Genomic DNA, 15421 nt, shown 5'->3' on the forward strand with positions numbered 1-15421 from the left:
CCACTAATCTCCGCTCCGCCTCCGTAATCCAAGACTTGTTCCGCGCACTTGGGATTTTACGGAACTCTGCATTAGTCGCAGCCTCTAAATTAGAGCCCATTTTTGGGGGAAGCAATTTGGCAGTTACAGTACACTGTAGTTGGAAAATTGAAAGCATCATGATGGATTTGTTTATTATAGCTATATCCTATTACTAAATCCTGAATCCCGCGCAGAGTATATGTAGAGTGCCTGATTAGATATATTACCATTATGTATCTTCAGTGTATTCATCAGTGCGCTGGTAGATGTGCTCCCAACTCCATGCTTCTTCGCTTTGGGGTGTTCCATACCCGTAAACTCCAATTAGATCCTTCGCAATAGCTCCCATGAATCGAGCTGAAAATTTCCGTATCCTTTCCATTATATGTAACTTACTTACTCCTGCCCGCAAAAGGTCCATGGGACACAACGATTATGCTTCAAAAACTTGCTCATAAGTGACCAACATGAATATTCAAAAGCAAATGACGTAAAACTCTCTCAGGCAATATCTTCCACGGTCACAGACTTTGCCCGCTGCCGAAGAGCCTTCTTGCTAACGGTATATTGCAAATCGGCAGTCCAAAAGTGCGCAATTTCGGCTTGAGCGCAAGGAATAGCACCATACAAAGGAGCTACCAGAGGAACAAGGAGATAGTCGACAAAGTTCTTCTTCAATGAGCGATGGGAGAAGCACATGCCGTCAGCCAATCCAGCCTGGATCATGTCCTTCTCACGCGTGCGCACGCAAACTCGGTGGTAGCTTTCGTAGAGAAAGATGTAGACGGCCATCTCCATGAAACCCATAGTGCGAAGAATGTTGCAAGTCGAAAAGATCCATGATAAGTTGTTGGGGTCGTCGCTGCCCTCAGTGACAAATGTATACAGAGCAGACGCGACTACCAGAATTAGCATCTGGAGGGGAAGAAAGTGTGCTTCAAACAGACGGTGGCCCATGTAGAAGATGTGCTCCCAGTGAGGCTCCTTGAGTGTGTCTCTCGTGATGTCGGAGAATACACCATTATCGACTGGCACTTCCGATGTCTCCTCAACCTGGGACTCGGGGAAATAGGCGTCCAAATTGTCGCCACTTGTAGATCGGTGCAGAGGACGGAAGGCTCTGGAAGTGTACTTTCTATCCTTCCACATCGCGGCCGCCTTGCGCAATGCGAATCCACTGTCCAGAGCACCCCACATGTGTCGGAGTGCCTGGCTATATCGTGCCTTGATGTCCAGGTAAGCACCGCGCAAGCCTCCCTTTCCACCTCCAGTCACATTGGTTTGGCTCACTGGGCTGAGAACAGTGCGACATGTGAGATGACCGTTCAGAGCGAAGAAGCATTTGATAAACATGTGCAAATCCTCGCCAATGGCATCGGAATCACAGTCCCAGCCGCCGACACGGTCAACGAGGATCAGCGGTAGGGAGTACACAGATGTAGGAGGAGCAATGACAGAGCCCTTGTATAGACCAGACATACCGGCAGCGCACCAGAGAACATCAGCGACGCGGACAAGAGCAGTAACGTTGTGAGCATTGCGGTCAAAGATGATGGGAGCTGCATATAGAGTGGTCGAAGCTGTATCCGGATGGATCATGTGCATATTGGAAATTTGGGCAAAATATCGTGACGAGAGGTGGCTGTCAGCTACAGGCAGAGGCATAGTTAGCACAATGATGACTTCCGCAATGGCGATCAAGACAACAGAGAACATTGAAAATTGTAAACATGTCTCATGAAAGAACCGTCAAACTTACCATCAATACCCGTGACAATGACATTCTTGCGCACCGACATGGGATACTTGGAGCTGAGCTTGCGAGCCGCCCAGGCCATGTTACTGCCTTTACCGGCTGCCTCACCGGGAATGTCTCCTGGATGCAGCGTATAATCGATGGACCGAAATCTTTTGAGAAACTGCTGGATAAGGCTCAGAGCCTTTGATTCGCCGCCAGTCTCGCGGAGCTCCATACCAAGGTAAACCTGAATTCGACCGCATGACCAATTAGCATCCAGCCCACGCTAATCATGTCGCGCAACCACTCCACGTGGGGAGCGACAGGGGGGATATCAAGCCGTTTTTACGGCGTATCTCGACTTACATCGTAGCAGCTTTGGGCCTGGGGGTGAGAGGCCAAGACGTCCAGAGTCTCGCGGAGGGTGTCAATCTCTTCCTTGTAATTGGGGATGACGATGGCGTGGATGATGGGACTTTCAGGCACATCCTTTCCATCAACATAGTATTCGGATTGAGAATCGCTCAGCTCGCTGTCAGTCGAAGATATGCCATTCATGTTGCTTGAGGCCAATGTCTCGGAGCTGGCCACTGAGGATGAAGAGCTGTTGCGGCGATGGCCTCCGTCCTTGTACTGTTCCATGGCTCTGCTCTGCACGCCTCGCTTCAGAGACTGCGTAATACTCCAGATGGACCAGCACGCTCGAATGGGAAACATGGCAACCATGAAGTGAATCAACAGGCAGTAGTATGCGAAGATGAGAGTCCAGATACCAGCTCCAATGCTGGTCGTCTTTGATGAGTATGTCTCGCCTTCGGTGCTTGTCCCTTCGAACTTGAAGCCGTGCTGCTCAACCATCGATTCTCGGGATATGACCCAGTAGCAGAGGCCGATCAGGACCAGCATGCTCAAGCCAGTGGCACATCGCGAGCACCACGTGAGGAAACCCATTTTGTCTGCAAATGATGATCAGCCTGGGAAAAGGGGGTGAAGGCCGATATGCAGGAGGAAGCCGGGAGAGTCGTCACGAGAATGGAAGCTTCCAGGCAGAACACTCAACAGGTGCAGGTCTTAACGAAGAAAGAAGAAAAGAAGATAAGAGAGAGGTAAAGAAAAAAAGAAAACAAGAAAAGAAAAGGAACAGTGGCATCGAAGAGCCAAGAGCAGGGCCCAGTTTAACCCACGGCCAAAGGCAGAAACAGAAACCTGGATCTACAAAGTAGCTACCCGCACCGGGTATGGTACCATACGCATATCAAAACTCCTTATTATAAGCTACATGGCGAATGGATCCTTAACACCGGCAGTAAGAGCGGAGAGCAGGATACGGCAAGTCTCTTCACACGTATGATGGCTAGTCCGGGGAGGAGATGCCATGTCCCATGCACATGATTCTTCCCACAATAAGTCGTTAGCGGGTTCTCAAGGTAGCATGGAAAGGAGATTGCCTGCGATCTGAGACTGCGTGTTTTTGAGCGAGTAATTGGATTCGTTGAAACGTTGATAACCCCAGACCCTCTTGGCAGAGCTCATGGTCCCAGTATGCCCTTTTAGTACTAACTTGGCCATGCACTTCACCATGTGCCAGATGATGTGACTGGCAACAAGGCTGCGAGACCCATTTTAATAAAGATGTCCCATGATTCAAGTGACTTGGTAGTTTTTCTACTTGATTTATTTTGTCGTGGAAGTAGGGAGTGGCTCTCTAGTATCCACTGTTCCAAGTTTGAAGCTATGAGGTGATAACACCAGGTGCCAGTAGAAAGTAGCGGTAGTAGCAGATATGCAGGGCACTGTATAGTAAACGAAAGGCTACCTTAAGCTGTTAGTGTAAAGGGGGGACGAATGTGTCTGTCGTCAGCTCAGGCAGGCATCAAGACAAGAACTCGGCGAGAAGATGAAGATACACAGCCTCCTGCAAGGAAGAAGCTATCCACGTTTGCCCATGCGAATAAAAAGGTATCTCTCAAGAAATGGACGTTGAAACATGTGCAAATTACTCATTGCTTTTGCAGGGCTTAATCAGTAGACATGGAGCACTTGAACTAAAGACTGCATATACTAAGACGCCGCGCTACTCTGTAGTATCACGACGACATGCGTTCTAACGTGAGGCTAGGACTAGGTAGGCTTTCTGTGCATGAACTATGCTTGCCTAAGATGGGCTTTATTGTCTCAAAATGTCTGAGTAGTCTCGGGAGATACTCATTGTTGCAGCCGGATCTAATGTGTGACGCAGAAATACAATGAATATCGGTGTGTTAGCGGCTTACACCAGACACCACACCACACCACACATACATATTCTGACAGCTGAACAACACCGTTTACATCATTCTGCAGTCTATCAGCTGGAGATCACAAACTAAACATGAGAAATTTGGCCACTGCCTGCCTCTACTTTTTCTCGGCGGTCAAACAAATGACATGCAGACTATGGTTGGAGTACCCGAGATGTCGCGTCACTGGCATCGATCATGAATCATGGCCCTTAAGACGTTACCTGACACAAACCGTCACCTCCAGGCCACCCAGCAAGTCTCTCACTATCTACAGTAAATGGTAAAGCCCCATCTCATCGTCTTGGAGATCTCCAAGGCCTACAGAAGGCTCCGCATTTCATACCGGCATGGGAGGGATCCAGTTCTCAGCCCACTAACTGTGGCACTCCTCAACGTTCTCGCTTGGCTGCCCAAAAACTACGAGTCGCAAAAGCGTCTGGGCCAACCCAAATGCCACACGCCGCGGCATGTGAATCCCAGTGGACGACCGCTCGGCTCTTGAGGCGGGTCTCTTAAAAAATCAAGGCGGCTGTTTTTTTCTTCTCCTTGCCTTGTTAGATCAGGCGCGTGAACAGATCCATGAGCTTCATGTCGTCCGCGGCTGGCCGCTAAGGGGATCGGCGTTTACAAAATGCTCCTATGAGGGCGCTGCTTTGGCGCATGCATGTCCAACCCCGGAAATAAAGAAAAAGGGATGGTGGAGTGACCAGGGACCCCTAGATAAGCAGCTTGGCAGCAAAGAATAGACGGAATCAACATACAGAAACAGACAATCCGCACGTATACGCACCGCACTATCATACGCCTTTAGAATCGTACTCGTAATCTCCTCTGGTATGCATATATTTACGGCCCTTGATTATTTATTCTTGAAATGAGCCGCGGGGCAGCATCGTAAGCGCATGGCGAGCGTCTTTCTCTGCTTTCTGTTTTCTCATGTCCCATAGCTTAAAACGACCGCCCACTTAGACTGGAATTCCAATACCACATTTCCAAGGTTGCGATACCTTGCATGCTGCTAGTTGCAGAGTGCATGCTGCTAGTACGCTCTGAGCATCGTCTTGTGCGGGAGCAACGCACTGCCGAGATACGCGTACGTTGAATGTACGCCTGTGCTCCATACACGTGTGAAGCATCACCTCCTGCTTTTGTAGCATCACAATCTTCTAGGGCGGGTTTAGGGTACTTCCAGGTTGTGTTTTATTTTATCCATTTCAGCCGCCCGACCGAATTAGGTCCATATGTCTCGACTGTGTGGCTATAAGTATGCTATTTAACAAGGAATAGTTTTGCTGTGCGGTATTTTCATCGGCAATCAGTAGTATATCTATTGTGAGCGATGACTCAAAAGGCTTGGGCTTTGTCAACTAGCGAGATGGACAACAGTCTATGAAGACGCGTTTCTGCGGAGATGACAGCCCATGCTATCGACAGGACGAACGAAGAGTTGTCAGCAATTCAAAGCTCTAGACAGCCTCGAAAATTGTCCTCTCTACAAAGCATCTACGATTCACTTCACATAGTGTGCCCGCGGACACACCTCCCTCTACACCTGAACGCATTGATGAATAACGGCTCTATCTGTGTATCCTTGCCGAACAAATCTGATCCAGAGACGTAGGTGCTAGTAATTGAAAGTCTGGCCGACAAGCTGCAGGAGAAATGGGTGCGACCATGGCGCTTTATGTGATTGGAAGCGCATCAAAATTAATCGTAATAAACCGTAGAGTTATCCACTCTCCCATACCGATTCGCCTGGGCAGGCAGTTCCGTCAAGCCATCATGTAAACTTGGACCAGGCAGTTCTTGCGCGACATGGCAGCGTGAACAGTAACCCACCTAGTGGACATGACGAGCATCAAGATGTGTATCGTTGTGTTCTTGCTAGTATATACGACCTCTGCTGCGCTCTTAACGGGTCAAGCATGCTCAGCCATGATACATTGGATGGGAAAGCTGCTAATGCCCATCTCCGGCGCGCCTTTGTCGACCATCTTACGAGGTGGATCTAGCTGCAAGGCCAGCTGGTGCAGGAATTCCTGGTCTGCCGAGGCGAGGCCGCCGGAGCGGTCCGCAGCTCGCATTTCCCATCACTTGATTGGTTAACTCGCATTTCCCATCTCCTAATTGGTCGCGTCGCCGTCCGTCAGCCACGAATCTTGCGATAAGGCAACGGATGGTAAGCTGCAGCAGTCACTCATCTGCCCGTATGCCGCTTTTGGATAGATTTACGACGGTCAACGATTCGTAGCCGGTAGGGGACCTGTGATGGGTAGAGATCCAGTACATCACTATGGAAAATATATTTGCCATCTTGCCCAGTTTGGTCGTCTTCCTCCGATCCGTCTCTCTGGCATTTTCACCACCAGAAGCACTACACCTGGGAGCAGACTAAAGGGATCTACGAAAATAATTGGTGATATCAGATATATATTAGTCATGCTAATAGTCTAGATATATAGGTAAATATTATCAACGATTCCATTTTAGCCAAAAATAACATCAGGATTACCCGCTTGACCCTATTTAGTATATGATTGATTAATAACTTTTCACTCTTACTTTTAGAGACAGGCGACTTACAAAAACTTGCAACTTCCGCTGGTATATCTTCCATTGCTTGCCATCAAAAACAAGGTCATCCAAAAACATTTGGTATGACGTAAATATCTGACCTTCGCGAGCGCCGTGGCCGAAGAAGGTAGCAATCACGTACGTGTCCACTGAAGCGTTGACTGTCGTGGAGATATTTACGCTTTGACTCCCAAAATGATGCATAGTGGTGTAGTTCTGTGCTGTTCGAGACTCCGAAAGGCTTTCGACGAAAGCTGGGATCCCGCGCGTTGGCTGGGCGCCAGAAGCACTATAGTCGACGAAAACATCATCTGTGAAGATAATATCAAAGAGAGAATAATCCGGCGTATCGACTCCGAAGGGGTATAAGTCCACGACTGACCGAACCTGAATGGAAAGGTCTGTTTCGTTGCCCACTATGATGCCACACGCACCATAGGTTGGCATAAGGGAAAGTAAAGTCAGGCTAAGTTGTGTCAGTTTCATATTGATTGACTATTTGTATACTATATCGACTGTTAAGGCAATAGAGGCGAATTCCTAGATTGAGGGTGCTGGCACGTTATTGATATAGTTTTGCCAAGCCGCTTGCGCTACGTTTACAAAATCCACTATACGGGTGCCTCGGAGGTTGATCGCAAGAGTACATTCCCTTTTAAGCAGTTAGTTCTGGCACAGTAATAGTTACAAATGCGATTATTGGCCTGATCTTTTACTCTGTTTACCGCTACAGTATGACAGGACGTAACACCAAGGTGGCTCCTTGGTCGGAGCATTAAGAAAACACCGAGACCGATGGCGAATGAACGCATGCCTTTGATGTGAAATAGATTATCTCGGACCTGACTTGCGCTAACTATTTGTTACGACCCCAGTCCGGGTGTGACTATTACTCCTATGGGCATGCTTGATAATCTGTCCCTATTTTTATCGGCAATCGTTAATATATCTATTGCAAGCATTGACTCGAATAACTTGGGCTTAGCTGAAACTTGTCATACGACCTCTGCGGTTGCGTCATCAATAAGCTCTACTTGGCACTGATCTTTGTCTTTAGGAGTCTCGTCTATTGGCTTCTCAGGGTCATTGGTAGCCTTTTCCTATCCACATGGATGGATAGAATTGTCTGTAGTAAATTACAATTAGCAGTGGAGTAGTAAGTACATGCATAAATACCATCACTTCTATTCAAGGTATGGAGTATAAATGTAGGTAGGCCTCTATTCAAATCACCTCACGCAACCTACTTTGACAGTGAATGCAGAGCTCTATTACGCCTTCTATAGACGGGACTGTTTGTTCATCTGTTTTAGTTTCCATTTCTTACTAGAGGGACTGTCACTTTTGTCTACTTAAGCGACATACTTCCCCATCGGTGTTTCACCTCCATGTCTATCAAAGGCGCATCAACAGGAACATCGAATGCTAGCCCAGTGTTCTCTGATTACTTTCGATATATTTCACATTGCCAAAATGTCGAGCCATCTAAGGACTCAAAGTTGCTAGAAGAAGCTAATGATAGTAGTAAGTCTAATAGGACATACAATAAAAATTATTCATTCAAGTCCACACTTCAGCTACTTGGTGAATATAACTCAATTGATTAATGTGATCTCTGCCTTTCTGAGTATGGCTACTCCAGCCATGTTTCTCTAGCGGATACTACTATACTATGTCTATACTTCTCTAGTGTCTGCTACTACGTCTACATTTCTTTAGTATCTGCTGCTGTGTCTATGTTTCTTCGGTATCTGGTAATTTTGAATGAATTTAAATTTGAGAATGGGTTCCTCAATAGCCATCTTGGGATGCTAAACAGCCACTCCGTGTGTGAAAGAGTTGGTGTATCTTCTATCCACTGAGCATTTGGTGAAGATTTACAGGGGTCAAGAGAACTTTTAGGCCAATTTCGGTCAAGCCTACCAACTAAGTACTGGCCAATCAACATACGCGATAAGATGCGACAGCCCCACATTTTATTTTTTCTGCCCGCCCAATACTTCGCAATCAGTTTCAAGGCCGCCAAAAGTTCAGAATCATACAAACACAGAATCACGAGAGCGACCGGCTCTTCAAAAGTCAACAAGATGGGGTTGCTTGCTGAGTCAAAGTCGTGAGTCTTGTGAAGAGCAATTCACCACTCAGGCAAAGCACTAACCTCAATGCAGGCGCAAGAGAATCCAGAACGATCCCAACAACACAAGATGGACTCGCGACACCACCACCTTTGGCCAGAAGATGCTGCGATCGCAAGGTTGGGAACCTGGCCAGTTCCTAGGAGCCAAAAATGCGGCGCACTCTGAGTACCACACCGCTGCGAATGCGTCGTATATCCGAGTATCGCTCAAAGACGACATGAAGGGTCTCGGATACAGCAAGTCGAAGGAGGACGAAGTGACCGGTCTCGACGTCTTCTCAGACCTGTTGAGCCGCCTCAACGGAAAATCCGAGGCTGAAGTGGAAGAAAAGGTGCAAGCCAGATTGCAGGTGAAGATGCACCAATACGTGGAGCAGAAATGGGGACCTATGAGATTCGTGCGAGGAGGCTTGTTGGTTGGCGACAACATGCAAGAGGAGGATGACAGCTCAGACGAATCAGAAAGCTCTACAGCGGCAGATGATAAGATACCCGCGGCTACCAAGGAGTCGAAGAAGGAGAAATCTAAGAAGAGAAAGGCTGCGTCACTAAACGATGACGACGAGTTGTCTGCGGACGACGAAGATGACGAGAAGAAGAAGAAGAAACAGCGAAAGGAAGAGCGAAGGGCTAAAAAGCTGGCTAAATCTGAATCAAACGAGTCCAGCGATTCAGAAAAGGCCAAGAAGAAGAAGGAGAAAAAGGAGAAGAAAGAAAAGAAGAAGTCAAAGAAGGACAAAGCTCTGACTGAAGAGGAGGGCGACGAAGATGCCATGGAATTGGATGATGCGTTAAATAACGCATCATCAGCTTCAAACAGCGGCCCCGAAAAGTCAAAGAGCTCTAAGGAGGACAAGAAGGAAAAGAAGGAAAAGAAAGAGAAGAAGGATAAGAAGGATAAGGACAAGAAGAAACGAAAGAAGAGCGACACATCTGATACGGAGATGCCCGATGCCTCATCTGCCGTAGCATCGCGTTCAGGAACCGCTACTCCAATCACCACGGGCACATCAACACCCAGAGGCGGCTTTGTCACTCCTCGGTCCCGGTTTATTGCCCAAAAGAGGGCTGCATTCATGGACGCTCAGGCATTGAATCAGGTATTTACATCTGCAAGGCTTATCAAAAGCAGCTCACTAATTTATATGATAGATTTTCATGGTGAAAGCGTAATACACAAAAGTTCAAGCGCGGCGTTGATTTTATAATGGGTCTTGCTACTTATTCTCGTCTGCTCAAGGAGGCTCAAATCGGAATTCTATACAGGGTTTAGACTATAGAAGCTTCTGATCATTTTTGCGAAAAGAGCATTATTGGCGTTGTACAAGCAGACAATAGGCCATTGGTTTGAGATATTGTAGTACCTTTTGATGTTATTTGCTGAAATAAAACAAGCATGAGATTTCAACAGCATGTGAGATGCAAGTTTGAGTGGCATCGGTCTCTGTGACATGGCTATTTGAGATGACCAAGGTATGCCGTTAGATGGTTCCTGTGATTACAGTTTCAATCAATGCTTAAGGAACTGCAATTGGACTTTATCAATCTCTTTTCCACCCTATTTTCCGCCTGTACCTTATGAAATTATGCCTTAAAACAGTGTATCAACTACCGCTGCTTTAAGAGAAAGAAGCAAAGGTGGGCTAAATCTGCGCTAAGCCGAATTAGCCCACCGCCTACCCTTCCAAGCCGCAGAAAACCAATGAACCGGCAGAAAACAATAATTTTCCTCGCCCATCCAAACCACCAAAATTCTTGCGACGACAATCCAAATATACCCCAAGATCCTCCTCTCATTGAGCATACCACCGCCAAAAATATACACCAATTTCTACAATTACAAGTAGGATCTCGAAGAAGAATACACAGAGCCACAATGTCGGGCTCTTCGCCTGAATACCTCCGGTTCACCGGCCACCGGTCCTTCACCCGCCGCCTCACCATCGCAACCCTCACCGGCCGTCCCATCCACATCTCCAAGATCCGAAGCTCCTCACCCACGAACCCGGGACTCGCCCCCCACGAGGTCTCCTTCCTGCGCCTCCTCGAGGCCGTCACCAACGGCTCCTCCATGCAGATCTCGTACTCCGGAACAACCATCACATACCACCCGGGCCTCATCACAGGCACCATTGCCGGCCTGGGCGCCGCCGACGGAGACGTAATCGAGCACAGCATCCCCGTCACCTGCACCAGGGGCATCTCCTACTTCTTGCTGCCGCTCTGCCTCCTCGCGCCCTTCTCCAAGGCGCACATGAACGTGCGCTTCTCCGGCCCCGGCGTAATCACCTCCTCCACCGAAACGGGCGACGTCTCCGTCGACACTTTCCGTACCGCCATCCTCCCCCTCTTCGGCCTCTTTGGCATCCCGCCGGCTCGCATCGAACTGCGCGTCCTGCAGCGCTCCTGCGCGGGCCCTGGAGGCAAAGGTGGTGGCGGCATCGTCGAGCTTCGCTTCGCCAGCCAAGTCCGTCTGCCCAAGACGCTGCATCTGCATCGCAGCCCCGGCCGAGTCAAGAGAATACGAGGTGTGGCGTACTGCACGGGTGTTTCAGCTTCCAACAATGCACGCATGATACACTCTGCGCGCGAGATTCTGAACCCTTTCGTCACGGATATCCACATCGCAGCACAATACGACCAGGCGCCGCTGGTACCTACGGGAGACAAGGCAGGCAGCAAGAGAAGACTGGGTATAGGCTACGGTCTGAGTCTCGTAGCGGAGTCAAACTCCGTTGGTGTGCTGTACTCGGCAGATGTCGTCGTGCTGCCTTCGGGTGGAGAGGTCCCTGAAGATATTGGAAAGAGATGCGCCTATCAGCTGCTGGAAACCATTGCAAAGGGAGGCTGCGTAACTCCTGTTTCAGCAGGTTCTGTTCTGACTCTGATGGCCATGGGCTCCGAAGATGTTGGCCGATTGAGGATTGGCAGAGATATCCTAGCCTCGGAGGAAATAATTGAGCTCGCACGAGACTTGAAGACATTTGGCGCAAGTAGCTGGGGCCTACGAGACGTCGATGATGACGACAGCGGCGATATAATCATCTCCGTCAAGGGTACTGGCGTCGGTAATATTGGAAGAAAAGTTGCCTAGAGGAGATTAACTAATTTCACGGGGGAGGGTCCCCTTGTGCCCCTTTGGCGAAATCACAGCGGTATATAAAAAATGGTCTGCGAGGCTTGCTTTTTGGGATTAATTGGTTTGTCGTTTCTCCATGTATGGATACTAGTGTATATCAATACATATATATTCTAGCCGGTCGGACGAGCCAACGAAGTCTGTAGGGTCGCACCTCGGCGCCGACCCTGCATACTCGCCACGGTTGCTCGATAGCCAATCGACTGCAGAGACAACGCAGTTGAACCTCCAGTGTTCATTGCAGCGTTCCTCAGTGTGTGAATGATGTGATATTCGTTAAGAACAGCGTTACCGGAACTCATAATGTCGGATAAATGCGTCCTTGGTGGCTCGTCAGAGCCATCTCCACCTGCACCTCCAGGTTGCTCGCTCCGGTCTTCAGATCCCTCGCCATCCCCCGGTCTGTCCAGCTGCTGCAGCTCGATCTCGTCCGCCTCATTGATCATCATTCCCGGCACGTGTCGAGAAACCCCGCGCTCCTCCGCGTCCAAGTCTTCTGCAGAACGACCAGCGACAGGCTCCAGAAAGATCTCAGAGAGAAGCGGGCGGAATGTCTTGAGAGCAACACGCAGGCTCTCCCGATGATTGTGTATTGTAAGCATCAGACACTGAAGGAAAAGGATAATCAGGTCCGCCATTAAATAATACAGTCTATGAGTGGCCGGCATTTGGCCGATAAAATCGATAACCATCCCCCCATGCTGGTATCCTCGGTGGTAATCGGGGCCGGTGGGAAGCGAACCAAAAAGATGCAATGCCATGCACAGCAGGTTGGGCACCAGTATCAAGAGGACATGGAGTTGGGTAGCTGGCATCAAAAGTGCAAATGATTCGTCTTTTGGGGAGAGATACATGTATTGGGGCGCGGCTCGTAAGAAAAATCGAAACATGGAACATCTGGATGAGGAAGCATGTTAGCTTATCGTTGCTTAAATGATCCTGACATGGGAGGAGAAAGGGGATGTCTCCGCGTAAACGCACTCCATATAGTACAAAGAGCTCAGCTCAGCAAATAAGACGAGGTCGAGAGTCTTGAGCAAGTGGGTAAGAAAGGCCAGCTTCTTGGCCAGCCCCGGATTCTGCTTTCTCCTGCTTCTCCTGCTCCCCCTCCTCCTGCGCTGTCGCCCGCTGCTGGACCTCGAGCGCTGCCGCGACTGGGGGCGATCACGAGCGTCCGCATCTGCCTCTGCGTCATCGGCATCGGCATTTGCACCGACGCCAGGTGGTGAGAGCCGATCGGGAATCCGCGCGGAGGAGCTAGACGCGGCATCATGGTTCATAGTCGCCTGTCACCGTCCGGCTCGGCAGAGGGGTATGCTCTGCATTGAAGCAGGCCCAGGACGACTCGAGCTCGGGAGAATCTGCACTGGGTGGGTATTGTTTCGCGGATGGATACTCGGGGGAATAGCTTGGAGGATATCAAGATCAAGATCAAGCCATTGAGCAGCTCGATGGTGGAGTCTCGGTCTGGCATTCGTTACCTCTGCTTGGTTCCTGGTGGCTTAGCTGACCACTGTCAGGATCAACACTAAATCCGACCGACAGCTTCTCGCGGGCCTCTCGGTACGTACTCCGTTGCCGACGTGGGTCCTTCCCCCGCAATACAGGGTCTTGCAGTGCCCCACGCAGCTCCACACCAAGCCGGTACATGAATCAACGCCAACGAAAGCATACATGGGCCTTGTACATGGACGTTGCCCGGTATCTTTGACATACGTCACGGAACGATGGATGACGCTATGGCATCAAACGCCACTGGAAGGGAACGGTCGACAGGGCAGGGAAAGTGAGATGGTTGAGGCGAGGTCGAATCGATGGGCATCGCGGCGATTGATGCAGGTGCCTTGAACCATCACACCCTCGACGCCATCGTACAGATGAGACACCAATCTGACCAGGGAAGATTGCCAGCAACTAAAGGAACATAGCTGTGGTAGCAGATAATAGGGAGATGTTGCGATAGTAACAGATACTGGAGAAGTACAGCCATAATAGCAGATACTAGAAGAAAGCAGTGATAGTATAGCCCCATCTTGAAGGATGCAGCGTTCTCAAACGTAGGAGTATGTAGCATCCCAAACTGTCCGCTTACACATTGTACATGCATATTCACTATTACAGTTCGAGCATAATGCACCAAAGCTACAGAACAGGCGAGGTCTCGTGCGCATTTGTAAACAATATCGAACCATTTGCCATGGCTTATCCAATCCAAGCCGCCTGGTTTAGGTATCGATCACCCCTCTTCTTGTCTCTCCCACTCCGGCCGCCTGGCAATTTAATTCCGGATACAAGTTGGTTGGCTGCTGATACCACGTTAGCGCCGATCGAGCCTCTAGCCGCAAGCCAGCCAAACGGCATGTCAATCGAGACCTTGACGGTGTGCGAATGGTGTGGCGAGCCGATATGGTCATTGGCCGGCGTCATTGGCTATCCGGTTGATGGTCAGAAAGCTTGTCCTGGCTCGCTCTCTTCTCTCACGGAAGCTACATAAGGGAGCTTCCCCTCCTTCCTCCCCTCTCTTCTGTTCCAAGTTGCTACCTAAATCCATTGCATCTATCTAATCTTCATCTTATTCAAAACTACAGAATCCTTCAATCTTGACAATTGAAATCCTCATCCTCAGCCAATATGAACAATCCCGAGCAGAACCCAACCCCACCGGCAAACCAGGGCACCCGCCGTCGAGTGCGTCTCATACTCTTTACCCGAACCCCCACCGAACCCGCGTACTGATGATTATTGTCCAGAGCTCCGGCTTCATGCCTGCATTTGAGGGCCTCTCTCAACACCACCAAAATGCCAGCAATACTGCCCGGCGTCAGAGTATGACCGACCAACAATCCAAACCGGGCATCTTTGGCCAATTTTTCCACAAGTTAGTTCATCCATACCGTTGAGCTCAGTCTATATGCCTTATCTGACCATTTATTACTATAGTACATTCGGAAGAAACGCCAAATAATTTGTAACACCTAAGTATATATATGATGGCGTCCTCGAACACGAGAGCTGTTATTGCAGCTTGTCTTGTATCTACCTCTCTGTCCTAAGGGTACCGTGCGCATCGGATAAAGAAAGCCGGTGGAGTTGGAATGGGAAACAGATTGAGCTCAGTGTAAACATAATACATGATTAGTACCGTACAAGCGACCCTGCGCAATGCTGTCAGCTTGTGACTCCCTCCAATGCTTGAGAATTGTCGGACCACATAAAAGATATTCAGACGCTGCAGAGAACTAAATAAAGAGACAACTATTCAGCACCCCGAGTTAGCTATCCAGCAACCCAGCGATCACGTAAAGGTTAAGTGATGGTAAAGGATGTGAAGGAAAGCCTTTCAATTATACACATACTTAGCAGCACACTTGGGGTAATACTGAATAGCGACTCCCCGAAATCACTCCTGTAAAAACTCTGTAAACGTTTAACATCCAAAAGAGGACTCTAACGGGTAATTGTTTTGTAAAAAGCAGCGAGAGTTGCGTACCTTATTAACGGTAGGTAGTTGTTCCAAGAGATCAATTGAG

General features: G+C 49.0%; 5 protein-coding genes across 5 annotated transcripts; 2 read left to right on the forward strand and 3 right to left on the reverse strand.

Moving 5' to 3' along the window:
- Nucleotides 1-522: 522 nt before the first annotated feature.
- On the reverse strand, nt 523-2710 carry T069G_10807 (glycosyl transferase family group 2 domain-containing protein; the record flags this gene model as incomplete). Its single annotated transcript, XM_056178017.1, has 3 exons — nt 523-1670; nt 1781-2006; nt 2126-2710. The coding sequence occupies 3 exons, from the start codon at nt 2708-2710 to the stop codon at nt 523-525; spliced, it is 1959 nt and encodes a 652-aa protein (XP_056024307.1).
- Nucleotides 2711-6527: 3817 nt separating this feature from the next.
- T069G_10808 (snoaL-like domain-containing protein) lies at nt 6528-7101 on the reverse strand (the record flags this gene model as incomplete). Its single annotated transcript, XM_056178018.1, has 2 exons — nt 6528-6563; nt 6625-7101. The coding sequence occupies 2 exons, from the start codon at nt 7099-7101 to the stop codon at nt 6528-6530; spliced, it is 513 nt and encodes a 170-aa protein (XP_056024308.1).
- A 1601-nt stretch (nt 7102-8702) lies between these two features.
- T069G_10809 (g-patch domain-containing protein) lies at nt 8703-9925 on the forward strand (the record flags this gene model as incomplete). The annotated part of the gene is made up of 3 exons (XM_056178019.1): nt 8703-8728; nt 8784-9852; nt 9905-9925. 3 exons carry the CDS (start codon nt 8703-8705, stop codon nt 9923-9925), a joined length of 1116 nt encoding a protein of 371 aa, XP_056024309.1.
- A 703-nt stretch (nt 9926-10628) lies between these two features.
- On the forward strand, nt 10629-11846 carry T069G_10810 (RNA 3'-terminal phosphate cyclase (RTC), insert domain-containing protein; the record flags this gene model as incomplete). The annotated part of the gene is made up of 1 exon (XM_056178020.1): nt 10629-11846. The coding sequence occupies one exon, from the start codon at nt 10629-10631 to the stop codon at nt 11844-11846; it is 1218 nt and encodes a 405-aa protein (XP_056024310.1).
- A 158-nt stretch (nt 11847-12004) lies between these two features.
- On the reverse strand, nt 12005-13171 carry T069G_10811 (uncharacterized protein; the record flags this gene model as incomplete). The annotated part of the gene is made up of 2 exons (XM_056178021.1): nt 12005-12788; nt 12873-13171. 2 exons carry the CDS (start codon nt 13169-13171, stop codon nt 12005-12007), a joined length of 1083 nt encoding a protein of 360 aa, XP_056024311.1.
- Between the last annotated feature and the right edge of the window lie 2250 nt (nt 13172-15421).

The sequence above is a fragment of the Trichoderma breve genome, assembly GCF_028502605.1.
Source record: "Trichoderma breve strain T069 chromosome 7 map unlocalized scaffold00007, whole genome shotgun sequence".
In the NCBI taxonomy this organism is placed as follows: Eukaryota; Fungi; Ascomycota; class Sordariomycetes; order Hypocreales; family Hypocreaceae; genus Trichoderma; species Trichoderma breve.